This window comes from Lepisma saccharinum, chromosome 20 (genome assembly GCF_977018435.1).
Source record: "Lepisma saccharinum chromosome 20, izLepSacc3.1, whole genome shotgun sequence".
Classification (NCBI taxonomy): domain Eukaryota; kingdom Metazoa; phylum Arthropoda; class Insecta; order Zygentoma; family Lepismatidae; genus Lepisma; species Lepisma saccharinum.
In genome coordinates this window covers 11,431,126-11,450,226 of record NC_139248.1, presented here as the reverse complement: position 1 = coordinate 11,450,226, position 19,101 = coordinate 11,431,126, and the positions used below count along the sequence as shown (strand labels likewise).

The 19,101-nt window shown below is 39.5% G+C and overlaps 1 protein-coding gene across 1 annotated transcript in view; it reads right to left on the bottom strand.

Annotated features, from left to right (window-relative positions):
* Nucleotides 1–468: 468 nt before the first annotated feature.
* Nucleotides 469–19,101, bottom strand: part of dgo (ankyrin repeat domain containing protein 6 diego) — a 57,141-nt gene continuing 38,508 nt past the window's right edge. The window contains exons 4-11 of the mRNA XM_083142114.1: nt 18,595–18,696; nt 11,221–11,418; nt 10,908–11,006; nt 10,283–10,381; nt 9,782–9,979; nt 6,892–7,071; nt 3,768–4,692; nt 469–2,517 (exon numbers count right to left, since the gene is read on the bottom strand). Of these exons, the coding sequence (XP_082998240.1) occupies nt 2,387–2,517; nt 3,768–4,692; nt 6,892–7,071; nt 9,782–9,979; nt 10,283–10,381; nt 10,908–11,006; nt 11,221–11,418; nt 18,595–18,696 (1,932 nt within the window). The 3' untranslated portion in view covers nt 469–2,386. The remainder of the gene's footprint in view (nt 2,518–3,767; nt 4,693–6,891; nt 7,072–9,781; nt 9,980–10,282; nt 10,382–10,907; nt 11,007–11,220; nt 11,419–18,594; nt 18,697–19,101) is intronic.

Sequence of the window (19,101 nt, the reverse complement as noted above, 5' to 3'; positions counted from 1 at the left end):
AGTAGACCGGAAGTAGACCGGAAGTAGACCGGAAGTAGGCAAACCGGAAGTGGACCGGAAGTGGACCGGAAGTGGACCGGAAGTAGACCGGAAGTGGACTGGAAGTAGACCGGAAGTGGACCGGAAGTAAATATGTGTGGGTGGGTGTGGGTGGGTGTGGGTGTGTATAGGTGGGTGTGTATGGGTGTGGGTGGCCTAGTTTTAAGTATGGCCAAGAGGGGCATATTTTTAACAAATTTATGGACAACAATCTCACAGAAGTACCTTTTATAAGTATAGACAAATCAATCTGAGAGAGCTCTTCCTTTCTCATGGAATCCATGAGGGCTTTTTTACAAAAATCTTGAATTATGCAGGGTTCCACACTAGAGCAAAAAGCTCATATGAACATGTTGAGCAAGTTTTAAGTATAGCCAAACCTGCTGGAGGGGTGCTCTTCCTTTCTCGAGTTTATCCCACCGTAAATACAACTACTTATATGATAAAATTTACTATATTACAGTATAAAACTTGAAGAAATTCAGTAGTCAAACAGTTGTATGTAATGTTTTTCAGTGTTAGAACATTCAAGTAGTAAATTTTATGATATAACTGAAAAACTATCTCTGATGGCCACAAGAGCAACGTGAACAGGCCCTTTAGAAAGAATAACTGCAAAATGCCAACTTACTGTTTGGAATTAACCAGAATTATTCACTCGAAGAACAACGTGGCTTCCTGGAAAATGCCTTTAAATCATTTTATAAGCAGTTTTTTTCAGTATGGGTGGATTAAGAGAGGGTGAAGTGGGGCAGAGAACTACAGAATTAATGTCATTTACCCCTTCACCCTTAAGATTACGTCGTTAATCCGCCTCTGTAACCATAAATTAATACAAGTGCAAGAGTACGGGAAGTAAAGAACTGTAGAACAAAAAAAGTGTTCCATGTTCTGACCTCTTGTGTTCTTTTAAAGATTTATAAAGCTGAAATAAGCTAGCACGTAACACGTTACTAATAGTCACTCGGGGGAATATGCCCATCGGGGTTAAATGCCCACCCCTACGTATCTTGCCCAACGTTAATGTTATGGCAACTCTGCGACTCTTGTTTGAAAGCGCCCTCCGTGGTGAGACGAGGCAGCAGGTTTGTAGCTTGTGAGAAGAATCTGAAGCCATTCAGGGTTAATTTCATGAGGTAAGAAGACAATTGAAGACTAAAATTGGTAAACGCTGTAAGTGCCACAATAATTCAAACACCGTCTTCCACGTTAAACTGTGAAATGTGCCATGCTTTATAATGTGGTAAACGTGAAATGTGGGTTGTAGCCCTCTAAGTAGTTCAAAGGGCATGTAAAGAGGTCACTAGTGTGCACGTTCTTACGGGCTGATGTGCGGAACGATGCGATTTCCCAACACTTTTGCTTTTGCCACTTACAACGTTTACCATTTTTAGTCCTAAAGTTTTGAGGTACTAATTTTTTGGACGTTGCTGTATTAACTGTGTGGAATAATATTCCCAAGAGAGAAAGAAACTGAATTATATTTGGTGTAAAGATCAATAGTCAGGGAAACACATCTGCAGAGTGAAACTGCCGCATGGTGCTCAGAGTTGCCAACCCAGTGATTCAATTTTCTGCTTGTAGCTGTTAGGTGATATGCCCACAGAAATTAAGTACAATATGCCCATGGGCATTATTATTATAAGAAAGGACTACAATGTGACTGGATCCAGTGTATTCGTTGTAGTATGTGGTGAAATATGTAATTCACGTTCATGTGTCCAAAGTGCAATGCAATTTCTCACAAATGTAAACAGTAAAAGAGGCTATGGTAAATTCAAAATAAATGTTGTTAGAATCGCTGTGCTTGTCTGTACAAATGATGTTCTGTTTACGAAACAAACTTTAATAATCTTCCAGTTAATGCTGTGTATTATTTTCCTTTAAATCGTATGTCAACGATTGTTTCTTGTATTGGGCATTTTACCCCTAATGGGTGGACATTTTACCCTGAACACGGGGTGATTTGCCCAAATTGACGTTCATCTGTTTATTTTTCTATGGTTCTTTTGCTACAGTAATAAAACTTATAGGTAACAATAACAAAACATGTAGCTTTCATTTGACATCCTTTTCATTGCGACACTCCTTCATTTCGCGAAGCTATAAACCGCCAAAAAAAAAGAAGTTGGGCGTATTCCTCCGAGGGACTCTACACAAATGACCAGGTACTCATATATTTATTTTTTCAGAAGAAAATCTGCAAAAGACACTAGTATAGTCGATGATTTTTGTATGATTTCGAGTATAACTTTGGTTTTGTTTACCTGTATTAGCAACTGTCTGACAGTGTCTAACACGTGAAGCACAAATGGACAAAAGAAACGATGACAAACGAATGAAAAGTTTAGACCAAACTAGCTGCTCCTATGTTGTGTGACGTCTGACGTTCCCCACTTGGATAGGCTCTCTCGTATAAGCTGGGCAGTTGTGACGTGTAAGCAGTTTGAGGAAGTCCATTTATACAGTCAGCTTGACCTGAAAAATAATTACATCTCTAAGATGAGCTTTGCTGAACACGATATGTTGAGATAAAATGAAATAATTTCCCCTCTACAATAGTATGTACCCCCTAGAAAAGAACTTTCTATTCTATTAAACTTTCATGCACTCCCTATACATTGAACGAGTTAATTACAGTTTAAACCATTTGATCTTGCAACTGCTTAAACTTGCATTAGGCATGTTGTTTGAAAACTAGTAACCAGAGAGAAAGTTCTGGATAGAGCATGCACATTTTCCATTGTGCTTACTTTCTTGTTTTTGCTGTGAATCTATTATTAGTTGTCATTGTTGCAGCTATGCTAAACAAATATAAAAAAGATAAGAAACAAAATAATTGCACAAACATGAAATATATACTTTGATTTGTATGTAATATAAATGAAGATGTTGGGCTGAAATAATACCAAGACACATTTTCGTACTTGTGAGAAACACAAACTTGAAACTTCAAAAAAATCCACAAATCAGCGTTTGAACTCAAAACATCTTCTGCCACTCATATTTTATAATTTAACTCATTGAAAAAATATGTATGGAAAATGTCTGACTTTCAAAGCCTTTCAAATCAAACTACACTAGTGTCCAAAATTAAAGCAACAAACAGAAATCCTTTCCTCGTGTGATTTTTTTTTTTTTTGATAACTTTGCCAAGTTTAACCTGCTGCTATCGTGATTTTTTGTTGATAAATCCTGGCACATTAAGGTTAGTTTATTTTCTATCTTAAACCAGTTGTCTATGACATCATAAATATTACTATCACCTGATCGTATTATGTGGTCAAATGGACACACGGGAACGAATTTCCGTTTGTTGCTTTAATTTTGGACATTAGTATACATGAAAGTGTATGGTCCCCGGTGGAGGCGCATTACACAGTGGATCGGATCCCACTTTAAGTCCAGTGCAGTGGACTTAAAGCAAACAGACCTTTTAGAATGTGCGTAGTTTAAATAAATGTAGCTCGACAGTATCTCACCCCGAGCCATTCAATTATACTACAGAAGGAACAATTTTATAAATCAAGGTGTATAATAAACTTTACGAAGACTTCTTACTATACTGAAACAACTTTTAAACTTGTTACTTTGAACAGTGACTTCTATGGCTGTGGTGTAAAGATACTCTCTGAATTCCATATAGGGGATATGGAGATATGTCTCCGCACGTTTTCGTTCTCGACCATGCTCTGGCAGCTCGATATAACAATGGAACCAAAACATACCTGATAAGGCTGGTGACGGACCTTTTGAACTTCCATAGATCTTCGTGCTGTATCCAGAATCGTTGTGTGGATCCAAGTCCAAAGCGCGATATTCCTCACCAGGATACTCTGATATGTGACTATGCAACGGATAGTTGGGTAGGTTATGGCTCTCTTGCACTTTGTATTGTCCATTCTTGTATGACACTATGTTCTCGTAGTCCGGATTCTTATTGGGTATGGCACAGTAACTTTTGTTCAACGATGGCTGCCTCGTGAAGCCATAGTCCACGTTATGCACTCTGGAGTACATGGTCACTTGGTCCTCTTCACCTTCACTAGAGTCCGAGCTCCTGTCGTCCATCTCCTTCAGCCTCTGCCCCTGCCAGGACTCGACAACGGTACCCGTTTCTTCCTGATTGTAAGGCTCCAGAGGGTAGGGTTCCTGGGCGTTGTAATTGTGGTGCCTGTGGCTCCTCCAGGTGTTCTGTTCGAGTCCTTCGGGATGTCCATGCTCCTTCCAGGCTATCCTTCTCACTCGTCGACCGTCCCACTTCACATGGTCGTCCAGCTCGTCGGCTGAGTTGGCGTCACCATGTGCTCTCCAATGTTCTCTGGGACCTTCGTCCAGAAGCAGCTCCAGACTTCTCGTCCTCTGGATCGGCAACGGCGCTCGGTCTTCCGGATGGCCACCTAACTCGCCCTGCAGCCACTTGGTGAGGTACAGATGCCTCTCTTCGCACCGGTTCTTCTCCTGGGACACCGTCTGCGACAGTTCTTGGATCTGGTCCTGGGTCTTCTGCTCAAGATTGGCCACCTTTTGGTCCAGTTTCTCGTGGGCGAGGTCTATGTGGTCCTTCAATTCCTGCTTGTCCCTGTCCAAACGGGCCTCCATGTGCCGGAAGAATGGTGCGCAGTAGCAGGTGTACCCAACACCAATTGGTCCCTGAAAATGACGTCATATTGGAGAACAGACACAAGGAAAATGCACCTTACACCTTAGGGATTAGGGATGTGACAATTCAAGATTTCTGAAAGGAATATTGGCTAAAGTACCCGTAAGGTAAAATATCTATATTTAAACCTATATTCATTTTTATTTTTTTTACTTTCTGAATTTCGATCATAGATGACGTACAGACACAGTTCTAGCGAATTTAATGCGGTTCTGTATTGTACTGCTCCTTGAAAAGAGAAAGAAATCAAAGAATTGTAGTTTTGAAAGTGTATTTTCTTTAATTTAATTGGAGTCTCATAATTATATTCCTTCTCATAAACATGTGAAAAACATTTCTGTACCACTTTAAAATAGCTAAAGTTATTTGTAATAAATAAGAAGCATTATTCTGTTAGTAATGTACCTAGTATAGTGTTTGAACATTGGATAATCTCTGCTGAGAAGTGACAAAAGATTTTAGTGCGCTAGCGACAGCCTGTCTGATAAATCAAAGGAATGTGGTCTTATGGAGTGTGGAGATTCTGGGCAAAACGTATAAATACAAAAGCATAACAGAAAGAACCATTTGAATAAAACACGAAACTCTTTTCTTAACAAATATAACATTGCATTAGATTAAAGCGTGCCCTGTACAGTGGGATCCATGAGTATTACCGTGCAAATTGTCCATCACCATGTTCGTGCACTTTATTTGACCCAATAAGAGCTTCAAGAATTAAAGGAAAACTCAAAACAAGCTGTTGACAACTTCTGCACCAGCATACATAAAATCCATCGCTTAAAAATACAAAGGATGAAAGAGAAAAATAAATGAAAATAGTCATGGACAATTTTCACGGTAATACTCATGGATCCCACTGTACATAAACTCAATAATACATTCAGCCAGCGCCAAAGATAAGAGCAGGCAAATTGTCCACCACCATTTTCATTCAGCCTTGTCCAGCATAAGTAAAATTTCATTCTTTAAAAACTCAAGAAATGTAGAAGAAAAAGGGTCGAAAATAATGGACAATTTGCCTATTCTTAGTGGCAGATTATACCATTAACTGAAGAGTTGCCCCAGCAACAATCATCTTCGAACTGATTCAGCACACTACTTAATCCGCGATACAAGGTTTTCCTTCAAACTCTGTTCCTTCTTGATGATGCAAACGAGACGTTTGCGAAACCTTATCTGATCTAAAATAATCAATGCTGAATACAGAAAGTGATTCAAAAGTCCGGCACCCAAAAAAACTCCGTTATTGGTGCAGATAGCGAAAAATTGAAAGAGGGGAAAGTTGTTAGAAATATGTGGTTTTCAATCTGACGTGCTTGAATTTTCAACTTAGAATGCACCGTTGAGGCTGGGCCCTAATACGAACGGAAAATGCCTTCATCTCACATGCGAGGGGAGAGTGAAAAGTTTTGAGCCTCACATGGAAGAAGTGATGATGCTAGGTAGTTAAAATTTTGGAGGATGTGAAGTTTGAGTTTTAGGACAAACTGTGCGAACGTTTATGAAATTCACATGTTTTCTTCTATTTTTTTTTTTTTTGTCAGGTTGAAAGTGAATGAAGTGTCAGAGAAGAGAGTGGCCGACAGGGGCGTGATTCGGTATCTCTGTCGGCAAGGCTTCACTGCACGGGCTGCTTTGGTCGAGTGTGGCTTCACCGCACTTCCCCATCCACCTTATTCCCCTGACCTGTCCCCGTCAGATTTTCATCTTTTCCCTCCTATGAAGAATTCACTTCGAGGACGTCACTTCCACACGGACGAAAGCGGTCATTCAGTGGTGTGAGGCTCAGGACAAATCATTCTACCAGATGACTGTAAATAAACTTCAGCACAGAATGCATAAGTGCATTGGTCTGAGAGGGATAGGCGATTATAGAGATTATGTAGAGAAATCATAATGAGAAACTGAAGCTCAAACACCTGTGAGGCTCAAAACTTTTCATTTTTCCCTCGTATATCGTTCTTAAAGAGGACAATTGCTCTTTTTTTTACTTTGCCCCTAATTAACGTAATCAATTCTTCATTTCCTTACAGTACGGCTTTGCTATAACGTAACTGAGCCCCGATTGAATTTTCTGGATAAGCCTCTTTCCTTAATATTTGAGAGTAATGCTATTTCTGAAAACAAAGACTATCTTTAGAAATGAGAGTAAGTTCCTTTAAAGAAAATATAACAATGAAAAATACCTTTCGAATGTTTCCTGCCAGATCCAGATAGTACTGCTCTCCTTTCATAAGTGGCTCGTGCGGCAGTGTGTCTAGATTTGGCGAAGGAAATTGTTTTGGGTCCGGATAATAGTGACAGCCATAAGGGGACCATTGTTTCCCCGACGATTTCTCAAACTGAACCTTGTGTGCATGCTTTTGCTGTAAGTGAGAAAACAAAGAAATATAATTTTAAAGACGAACCACAGAATAACGTATACATACACTACATATTTCAGTTTGATCACAAGGTATCTCGATGTATTAGATACATTAAACAAAGTTATATAACCTGTCCCAGCTAACTGTGGAGTGACAGAGGAGGAGGGGGAAAATCGAGTGATGAAAGCGCAGCGTTGCCATGGCGTTCATGGCATGTACGGACGTACGGTCCAGGCCCTGGTCCGTACGCTAAATGTACGGGTTGTCAAAATTTGCTCTTGCTGTTTTATCCCTAATATTTCCCTAAGAAATTCTTAAACCAATCGCACGGACCTGGAGAAGGGAAAGCGGGAAACTCCAATCGTCCATTACGCAATTCCGATTCTCTCAATGGCCATTGGTGGAGCCGTCTCGCGTCACTACTTGCGCAGAGACTTGTTTTCGTTTGCCTGGTCTACAGTTAGCTGGTACAGGGTATAGTGAACAAATTTACTATTTGGAATTTTAGGTGATAAAATTACTTGTTACAAGATTAATTGCTAGGTATTCCATCATTAAATATTGCTCAGGATAAACCGCGCCATTTTATTTTTAATTGCAGTACCATTTCAAGCCTGATGCTGAGGAATTTTACAGCTTTGTACTTGCACAGCATAACTCAGTGGATTTCAAAGTTTGCGCCGTGGCGCCGACTCCATGGAGCTTGGGGGGCTCGAGCCCCCCCCCCCAATGTTATCGATGTAGGGGCAGAGCCCCCAAATAATTTTGCTTAAGAGAATCTAATGTATTATTTTGCTTCTCTTGTAAAGTTTACTCTGAATTGTGCCACATGAACTTAACTTTAAATACACATTTGAAATGTTCTAGACCATCAAATTTGTGTGTGTGTGGGGGGGGGAGGGCTGAGACCGCTAAACCATGAATTTTGGGGAGGCTATGACCAGAGACAGCAAAAAACATGACTTATTACTATATACTAAGTATATAATTATGAATATTGTTAACATTTTTACTAAAAAGCGTTTCAAAAGACGATGTGCATAAACTAGGAGAGTGGATGGGACGTTCGGGCTACAAATGGCTCTCACATGACATTCAGAACGAGATCATTGATATATTAGGGAGATCTGTTTTGAGCTCCTTGGTAGCAGATATTAAAAGTTGGGAATATTTTGCTATTATGGTTGACGAAACTTGTGACATATCCATCCGGGAACAATTGACATTTTGCATTCGAACTGTAGATGAAATTTTTTTTTAGGTATTCATGGGCTTTTACGTGATTCCGAACACTGAGGCCAAAACTTAAAAAAGGGAGGGAGTGAGTCATTCATTAATTTATTTCAGTGATCAGAGGTCCCCCCCAATAATTTTGACAAGTCGGCGTCCCTGGCCTTGGCTGGCTTGCAGGTGCACCGCGAAATGTTCCAATATTTTCACTCAAATTACACATTCTTATTATTATTATATTAGTAGTAGTAGTAGTAGTATCAAAGACGTTATTACCCTCGTAAATTATGCAAAAAGGGGGTAGAAGATGATGCTGAAGCATTTGTGTTCGAACAAACTATTTGAATTATTTTTTCAACACCTTCAATTTCACATTTATAATGGAAAACAAAAACGCAAACAATTTTTCAAAGACAGAAAATGCTTGATAAATGCATTCCAGATATAATTCTTTTTTTACATTAACATGTATAACTTTCATGCACGATATTTGCTTCACACATATGCAACATGGAGCGACGTGGACACTAAATTGTGTAGGTATTGAAAGTTTCTTTAATACATATTATATAAAACATATATTATTTAAATACATTACACATCTAATTCATCCATCTCACAATAAAGCAACAGGAAAAATTACGTAAATTCTTTCTCAAATATGCCCGTTCCCTTTCCTCAAAACAATTGTTCATCTATTTACAACAAAACCAATTAAGACAAGTCTCAATTCTCTGTCTAGAAATTTACAATGCATTACAGAGAACAATGATAAATTGCGAGTGAAGCGAGCAAGAAAGTTTTTGGATCCACTTTCTTTCGCAGGCTGTAATCTATATTCATTTAATAGGGCACAAATAATTTCACGGGACGCCAATGCATTCTCTCTTTTACAACTTTTGTGCCTCCCCGATGGTGTAGTAGTAACATCGTCGCCTTGTGATCAAGGGGCCCCGGGTTCGATATCCGGTGGAGGCACAGTGGTTCGGATCACACTTTAAACGGTAGGTCCAGACCCGATTAACCTTTCTGTGCGTAAACGGGACTTAAAACCACCAATCAATCAATCTTACAACTTATTTTCATTTAGATCGTTCGGCGCCCTGGGCCGTCTCCCGCCGTCCCCTAGCTACGGTTCTGAACTTGATAAGACTAAGAAAAGCAGGCATTGCGAGCAAATGAGCAAGAAAATTTTACGAAAAGTATTTTTATTTGCATAAAATTTGAAGTTGTGGGTGGTAATTGTCCCCTGCAGGTACACTTGGCTGTCAACGTTTGCCCCCCTTGCCCCCCCTAGAACTCATTTCAGTCCAAGATTGGGGGGCAATACCCCCCTGTGGCTGCGCCACTGAACGTCAGCCTTCCTTCTCCCTGTGTTCAAACGTCAGCCTTCCTTCTCCCTCTGTTCAAACGTCAGCCTTCCTTCTCCCTGTGTTCAAATGTCAGCCTTCCTTCTCCCTGTGTTCAAACGAAAGCCTACCTTCTTTTTATCCTTGTGCCTCGATCCGCTGTCTTTGCTGCTTGTGCCGCTTCCGTTCTTCTCCCGTTTCTTGTCGTTGGGTTTTCGTCTACTGCTCTCCCTCAACTTCGTCTGCGGGAGAGGGGGAGGGCTGTCCAGGATCTGGATGATCTCTTTCAGATCCTTTCTGATTGCAATATCTCTCGCAGTTTCATTTTGCTGCAGAAGGAAAACAAGTTAAAGTAAATTAAGACACAAGCACCAACCAACGAAGACAGAAACATGCATTTCCATTCAAAACTTTATATTTAAATTGTGTATATCTACATCTATTTGATTTATTTAAACTTTGAAAATGAAAGTACTTCACTCTTTCATTGAGAAAATGAGAATAATATGTAGTTACATAGATTGCACTATTATGCCATTAAAACAAAAATGTATGTATTAATAAAGGAGATGACAACCATTGTGACTATTAGTTGCACCATCTCTGAACAAAAACTAAAGCATTGAACCTACCTTATTGCATAAATTCTTATCGCAACCAGCTTCTAACAAAATACGTGTTAGTTTTCGACGACCCATTGCCGCTGCTATATGAAGCGCAGTATCTCCGTTCTAGAAAAGATAGAAATATAGAAATTATAAAACATAATGTTCTGTCGTTACAGCCTCTTTCTCAACATCCATCCATGTGGCGTCATTTCGTGCCAACCAATACCCATTCACTACCCTTCATCGGCTTACCCATTATGCACCCATCAGGTGGGCACAGCGCAGATGAAGTAGAGCCTATTCAAAGAGTTCTTATAAATAAAGTGTCGGACACTCTTCTTGTATTCCAGAAATTTCTTGTGATGACAGTTGGAGGCCCTCACAAATTTTCACAACACAATAATTTGGAGTAACTTTTTCCCAGTGAAATTGTAACATAAATTAACGCTATACGGAAAATTCATTGAATAAAACTATTAAAATTATAATATTCTTGACAATCAAAGGCATCCACGTAATGTCAACACACTAGGATATCATAGACAGACCAACTTGAGCATATATTCCATCTTGACTGATATGCATAACTTCTGTGCTACAAAATTAAATAAAAATAGGAAGATTTAAAGAATTCAAGCAATGTACACACCTTATTTTGGTCCGACACATGGCACTCGGCGCTTATCAATATTCTTGTAACTCCCGCGTGTCCGTATCTGGCACTTGTATGTAATGGGGTGTCCCCATACTGAAAGAAAAGTCAAATGTGGAGATTATGTTTTCAGATATATTTTCAGTCATTCCAATTAAAACAAACAATTGTCCAACCGGGCATGAATGAAACTAATTTATATAAAGCAATTAATGACAGACTGTTAATACGAATTCTAACAAGGAGAATAACTGCTTTGTTTTTACTTCTTTCCTGCTTGCACCATTCCAGCTACCCTAATGGTACGTACATTATTTTGAAGGTCAGGGTCGCACCCAGCTAACAGAAGCTCTCTGCAACTCTGGTTGTGCCCGTTCTGGCAGCAGAGGTGAAGGGCAGCGAATCCGCCCCTATTCTTCAGGTGAAGATTGGCACGCGCCCTTCCAAGAGCTGCCACTGTCCTGCTGTAGCCCTTCCAACTAGCTTCGTGCAAGGCAGTGTTGCCATGCTAAAACGAAAGAGAATACATCTATGAGTAGATTAAACCACCAGTCTTATCTTAAAGTTATTAAGAATAGGATAGAATGTCCATGACTTCCTGAAATATAGAGAAAGTATTGCTATGAAAAATATGATTAAAATAATGTGCTTTGTTACATCATAATGTATGCATATTTGACCATTTTCTGCTTGATGCAGCATATTTTAACCAGTTGTCGGTCATATTCAGCATATTTACCTTTTTTCAAGGCAAGAATTATCACCTCTTTCACTTACAACGGAGGTTATCTCAGTGTCCCCCTCCGATTTCCATGAAACTTGGCAGGTGTATAGAGGGGCCCAAAGGAAGAAATACGTGTTTTTTGTTTCGGCTAAAAAAACGGTTTTAGGGGCAAAACCCTGCCTCAAATGTCAAAATGAAGTGGAGATCTGATCCCTGTGTCCCCCTCCGATTTCCATGAAACTTGGCAGGTGTATAGAGGGGCCCAAAGGAAGAAATACGTGTTTTTTGTTTCGGCTAAAAAAACGGTTTTAGGGGCAAAACCCTGCCTCAAATGTCAAAATGAAGTGGAGATCTGATCCCTGTGTCCCCCTCCGATTTCCACGAAACTTGGCAGGTGTATAGAGGGGCCCAAAGGAAGAAATACCCGTTTTTTTGTTTCGGCTAAAAAACTGTTTTAGGGGGCAAAACCTCCCTCTAATGTCAAGATGAGGACAAATTGAAGTGGGGATCTGACCCCTGTGTCCCCTCCGATTTCCATGAAACTTGGAAGGTGTATAGAAGGGCCTAAAGGAAGAATACGTATTTTTTGTTTCGGCTAAAAACTGTTTTAGGGGGCAAAACCTCCCCTCAAATGTCAAGATGAGGACAAATTGAAGTGGGGATAGTTGTTAGTTATTTCCAAAGTAAATTACATTTGCTCCTCTTGTGCCAGTCGAAGTTGAAATACAGTGGGATGTACATGTATTGCTCGGCAAATTGTCCATGAATATTTTCACACATTTTCCTTGTATACTACGTGCATTTTGACGTATGCTGGTGCAGGGGTTGTCAGTAGCTATAGTTTGAAATTTTGTTTCAATTCATGAAGCTCTCATGACGTAACACAGGAAATAATCATGGCGATGGACAATTTGCTTTGGAATACTTATGCATCCTATCCTACAAGACTTTGTTCGCAAACGATAGTCTGTCATTTACATTTGGCAATTTGCACAAGATAATCATGGCATATTGCAACTAAGGGCTTGTAAAGTGAACCAGCAATAAATATGTGGGAAAATCCCAGAAGATGGTGCTGATACTCAGATAGTTCTAACATACCTAGGTACTTTCAAATTTCATATTTTTTATTGGTTTCGCTTCTCTTTTAGTATTCTAATATTACATAAATCTTGGGAATAAATAATTTATTAATTTGTTATAGTTTAGACCATAGTTACGGAAATTTTATCAAACGTGCACGGTTTATTTTGCAGAGTTTGACGATTTTTCAGCTCGCAGAACACAGCCCTAGTTATTACGGTTTGTACGCAGAAAAGTAATTAAGAAAATGTTTTTGTCTTCGTGTTCTCTACACACTGTCGATGTTCCGGGTTGGAATCTCGGTCTGGGCGTGGTTGTTGATTGTCCCTTAATAATAATTTTCGTCATGACATCTTCGCGATTAGCCAAAAGTGACAGAAAAGCAATACTAAATAACAATCTACACAGTGTTAAATTTTGTCGGTGGTGCACAACGAAACCGACCGACCTCGGAGTGGTTAGCACAGCGCGCTACGACGCTAGAATCCCGCCTTGGGCATGGGTGATCTTTGTGAGTCCCCCTTCAACAATTTCATCATATCATCACTCATCCTTATTTTCACGGCAGAAAAGGGAAGTAAATAAACCAAATTAACCGATCAGTTAGTAGTAGTTACGAAACACGTTACAACCATTGTGTAGGATTTTACGAGAAACTGAAGTTGTGTATCTTTTCACAACATAAAGCCCTCGCGGATATAGTTCACACAGGGCCTCTCGTTCCCAAGAGTAACTCTGCCAGAAGAACCTGAGAGGTTGGAGTGGGTTCATCATCATTCAGATTCACCATATAATGTGCATGGAATGGACGTCCGCAGGATTTTTCCAGGGAGGGGGAAGCAAGGTATTTTTTTCCAAGGGGGGGGGGGCAAACGAGGCACATTTTCCTCCATAATAGCACAGTCCCCTTAAAAAAAACATTGTTTCAGTTATCATATAAATATGTTCATTTATTTTATCAGATTATATTCATTTCGGTTTGAAATTCACAATTTAATTCATCGTTTTTTTTTCTTTCCAGTAAAATTTCGTGGACCTTATCAGCTCTGTTCTTGCAGGACAACATACTGTTGAAATTTTCGCTTTCAGTCAAGTTCAAGGTCCATCATTGGCATTGACCACTCCTATTCCTCTCCCTACTCAGTGTAGCCAGGTCCTTGCCACACGATCTGGTTTTCAGATGGCGCTGGGCTCGTGTTTCGAGTGCTTGCGCACGTCCTCAAAGGTTAAAATATCGTCAGAATCCAGTTTCTGACTGGTTAGGCGCACGTTCGAAGTTTTGGAAGGCGTCAGAGCATGACGATGTCTTCATGACTTTTTAAGAGCTGAGAATAAGCATTGTTTCACTGTCCGCACACGTCTAAAGTATCTTTTTATATGTCTTCTCCTTGACAGATTCTTTTTTATGCATTCAAACTCGTGCTCTTCACATTGTCTTTGTCCTTTGTTCTTGATTCAGTCCTATTTTACCTTTTATTTACTCTTATCTGTCTTTTTCTTTTACAACTGCATCATTTTTGTTATTTTCACTCTCTTTCTAATTCACTGAATCTTTTTATTTCCTACTTTGTTTTTTTTATTTTGTTACCCTGGCCACTTCTATTTTTTGTACAGCACAATATAACTTTTAACTCCATCTTTTTTACACAATATTTTCCTTACAACGAGTAGATTTTCCTTTACTTTTACTTCTATTTTATCGTTTCCATTATTTATATTTTTAACTTGGCAATATTCCTTTTTATTATAATAATTTCTGCATTTATATTTTCCTATTCTAATAGCGTACAAACAGAAGCTTAAGTGTTGCAAATTGTGCATTACTATTTTAATTGATGCTTAAATAGTAATAAGGGCATGAATTGGCTCGCTTTTATTGTGCTGCTTTTGTAGATATAGATGTGTTTGTACCAAGTATGAATGGCCTACTTGGTGCTGGACTAGCTATTTGGTTGGAAATGATGACTGCCAGGCGGGCTGCTACACTGGTTTTGAAGACTAGACAGTGTTCTAATTGCAACTGGCTTTCTCTGCTAGATTCTGTGGAACAGCCAATGAGAGCGAAAGTTTGGTCATGTGAAGATAATCTGTGAGTTTGGCAAGGGAAAGTTTTGTCTGTGATTTCCAGGTGTTGGTTCTTTTTGTTCGCTGCTCGATGAAAGAAAAAACAACAGAGATGGTGTCCATTCGTGTTCAGTGATATTTAGGAAGTTATCCAAAGCAATGAGATTTGTAGAAGACAAATGAAAAATTCTTATTATTACCATGGAGTGAAACTTTATGACATTTCTTGTGGTCTTCGGCTGAGGTCGGCGATGTTAGCGACATCTATGAGCAGTCGATTCGACTATTTGTCTCGAGTTGTTTCTAAACTGTCACGCTAGATGGCAGAATCGACGATCGGTATCCATTCTATTTATGGGGAGCTGAGATCTCTAGTAGTTTATCGATGATTATTACCAGTGTATTAAATGTTTGACATACTTAGTTGAACAAAATATTACTATTATGAATGACTCCTGCAAATTTCATGTGTGAATATTCATACCATGATTACCAGATTTTCTTTCGAGCCAATTTCTAGCCCATAGTTTTACTTTAATTATTTCTATTTTAAATTTTAATAACGGCAGTAGTTACTTTCCTACAACGTTCTTGAAATCGCTCGTCCATCTCTCTTAGCTTGTCTGCTTTGCGCAATGCCCTCCCGTGGGAACAAAATTATACCGACAAGTATCGTGCGAGGCGAGCAATAGCAAATCAGCCAGTACCACACAACTAGTCCAAGCTCAACTGGAAAATCCAGAAGAAATCTATCCTCGTGTGATTCAGGCATAACTTGAATATTTAAAAGTCAGTGAGGGGCGACCTTCTGCTAAGGGCGCCCAAAAATCAACCTCACTTCCACGTAGTACACCCTGGACTGCATTTTGCAGACTTACGAGGTTCTGGCGACTGGCACTATGGCCAGTATAATTCTGTGTGGTGTCCTGTATTTTGTCCTTGTGTGTGCTGAGTGCCCCTTTACAGCCTCAGCTTTTAACCGGTCAGAATGTTTAAGCTAACGACATTATTATTATAGTTGTGGAACAATTGTGTTATTATTATATGTTTTCGATAAGATAAGGGGCTGGACCCGGTATAACGTGACGGGTGCAAAATAGCCTTTAAGTGCTGACGCACCCAAAAATGACAATAATAATAATAATAATAAAATAATTAAAAGTCAGTGAACCAAACATGGAAGCAATAGCTCATGTTCATCACGTAATCAGAAAGTTCACTTGTAATATTGTTAAATTAAGGTCACAACCGCCCCCCCCCCCACAAAAACACTAATTTTGTCTAGTATAAATCGATTTTTTTTAGTGGACAAACCCCATGAGCCCCCCTATGGATACGTGCCTGCCTTAATTTAACTACCAAAGGATTTCCGTCTGAAATCACGCATCCCCCCTCTTACATGAAAGTAACATGGTGGTCCTGTAAACAATAACATGCCATGCCAGCGAGCTGATACTTCTGTTCTCACATATTAAAGAGGAGCCTGGGTTGAGGTACAAGTTCAACTCGAGGACAATGGAACAGAGGAACGTGACATGAATTCAATTTCTGTTCCTGGGAACGCGATGCGAGGGAAGATCTAATTGGCACGCCGACTGAGCCCCGGATGTTGGCAGCCAGTACAATGGCCATCCATTTCAAAAAGTCGCGTGCGTTAGATCTCACAAATGCTAAACGCAATCTCTCTTTTAATATTAATATGGAAAACGACAAGACATTTCAACGCTTGTAGTACGATTGTTTTGTTTCAAACTTGTGGAGGTTTATTCCTGTGATACAAATAAATTTTGCCGAATCCATGTAGCGTATAATGTTCTTCCTGGTCTATCGCCGCCATTTTTAACTGTAGTGGTTCGTGTTAATAAATATTTTAGTATTGTTGCAAACTGCTAATTAATTAATTTAAATTTAGTGACATGTATAGCAGGGGCGTCGTTAAGCGGGACCTGGGGGTTATTGGTCTTTCAGAAACTTCCATGTGCTCTTCAAAATCAAACGTGGCTTAAAGGAAATTTTACTTTAATATTATAACAACCCTCCAAATTATTTATTCAGAAAACTTTCTCTGTAGATTACAATCGGTTTCATGTTTATATGTAGTACAGGGTCAACGAAGTTAGTAATAAGTTGTGTTTTATACAGCGTACATTGACACACTTGTGTGTTGAATTGTATCTTCTGCAAATATGCTGTATAAAGACACAAACTGCCGGAGTACTAAGTGAGGCGAGTGTACAATAACTACTGGCCTATGTACCTATGACCCATACAATGCGTTCGTTTGGGCCGAGATAGCGCGTGAGATTGAGCAGATGCCGGCATTTTCGTCCCGTAACATCTCTCACATATCTTTGGCATGTAGACATTTCTATTTATATTGCACAACGAGTAGTAACATGTTTTATAAGAGTTGTGCAAAGTTGTTCACACGCTATCTCGGCCCAGAGTCAAAACGAACGCACTGTACATTACACACATGTATTATGTAATGAATATTACTAATAACAATTATTAACAATGTCCCTCTGTAGTAAACAATATTAATATCCAAATTTGTACCGACTCGACGAATTTTCGACTCACCTGCTGCTGCTGTGTAATCCCCAAGTGTCAATTTGTAGCTCCACAGTGTTAACGCGACTTACGATCAGTGTTGTGCGTCTACGATTGTTTGCATTCACGATGTGTACACGATAAAGACTATGGCGACGTTCGTGAGCTTATCAACGGACATTGTTAATGTAATTGAACTTGAATTATCCTACGTTACAATTACAAGTGTCAAACAGAATGAAATATTCTCGTGATTACGCGTAGACGATGAACATAGTTGTGGCTCCTAAACTCCCAAGTGTAATGAAACATGGCGCAGTGAGATGCACAAGTATTTCTCAGCAAATTATGATTGGCCTTTTTCACTAAATTTTCTCTTGCATCCTACGTTTTTTAAGAATTGGATTTTTACGTATAGTGACGCAGAGGTTGTCAGCAGCTTTTTGGCGTTTTGTTTCAGTTCTTGAAGCTCTCATTGTGTAAAACAAATATTATAAACATGGTGATGAACAATTTGCTTGGTAATACTTATGCATCCCACTGTACATGTAATGAAGATTATTTTGGTTTAATTGATCTGTTTTATTTTACTTCGCTTCTATGCCACTTTTGGCTAATCGCGAAATTAATGAAGATAGAGTCAAGGAAGTATAATCCGAAGCAGTGGCGGCAATTAGGGAGGCAGTTGTCCCCCACTTTTGCCCCCACACTATGCTAAACCTTATCTGCAAAGGGAAATATACTGTCTTTGCCCCCGCCGGTTTTGGTACCCAGTCGCCGCCACTGATCCGAGGCTCTGTTTATCGACAAGATTGTTGATTCATCTTTCTTTGCGTCTGCAAAATTGGTCACAGTCACTCACAGAAAGATGCTAGGATGTATGGTGTCTCTCTGTCATGGTACATAGTCTCTCTCTGTATTTCCTTGCTTTCCATTTTTATTATATTCTATACGTATAAGATTATACACGGTAGTGTTGAAATGAACCGGTTATGTTCAACACTCTGCCACAATATACTATTTTCTTTAATTTTCCAACAATGTACATGATATTTTGCCGGAATATCAGTGTAAATTTACGTGTTTAACTCCTTCAATTGCCCGTTCTACAAGGGTTCGATTGAACAATTACTGTTAGCGCCATCTCTCGATAGTGTTTATTTACAGGTTCTTTGAAAACAAATGAGAAGCACATTTCTCAATACATGCATACGTCATGTGCACTGAAAATTGAAGCAAGACAGAATAACTGACACTTACCACATTGTCCTGGTAGTTGACATCAGCGCCATACTTGATGAGTTGCCTCACTACTTCGAGGTGGCCGTCAGCCGCTGCCCTTTGAAGCGCTGTGCATCCTGCCTGCATGATGGAAAAAAATTTACAGATCATTCTTGCACAATGTAACTTGTGGTTTCGTTTCTTGTTGTACAACGGATTCAACCAGTGGTTTGTCCAGAATGTTCCATCTGGGAGGGTGTAAGTTCCTATTTAGGGTAAATTTCGAGCCCAAATGTTCAAAAATTGGCCAATTGTGAAAAATTTTAGGCGGTGCTGAGGAAATTAGAAAGGGGGGGGTGTTAGGAGAGTGTGGACAAATCACTGGATTCATGACAAATTCTCTTCACATTCAATTTTACATTATGCACAAACTTTCACATTATTCAAAAAACTTCATCGATACTAGAAAAGCCCAGGCACCTAGTGACCCATTGAGTGAAAATGAGACGGAGATTACTTAAACCTTTTCTGCTTCCCCAAAATAGG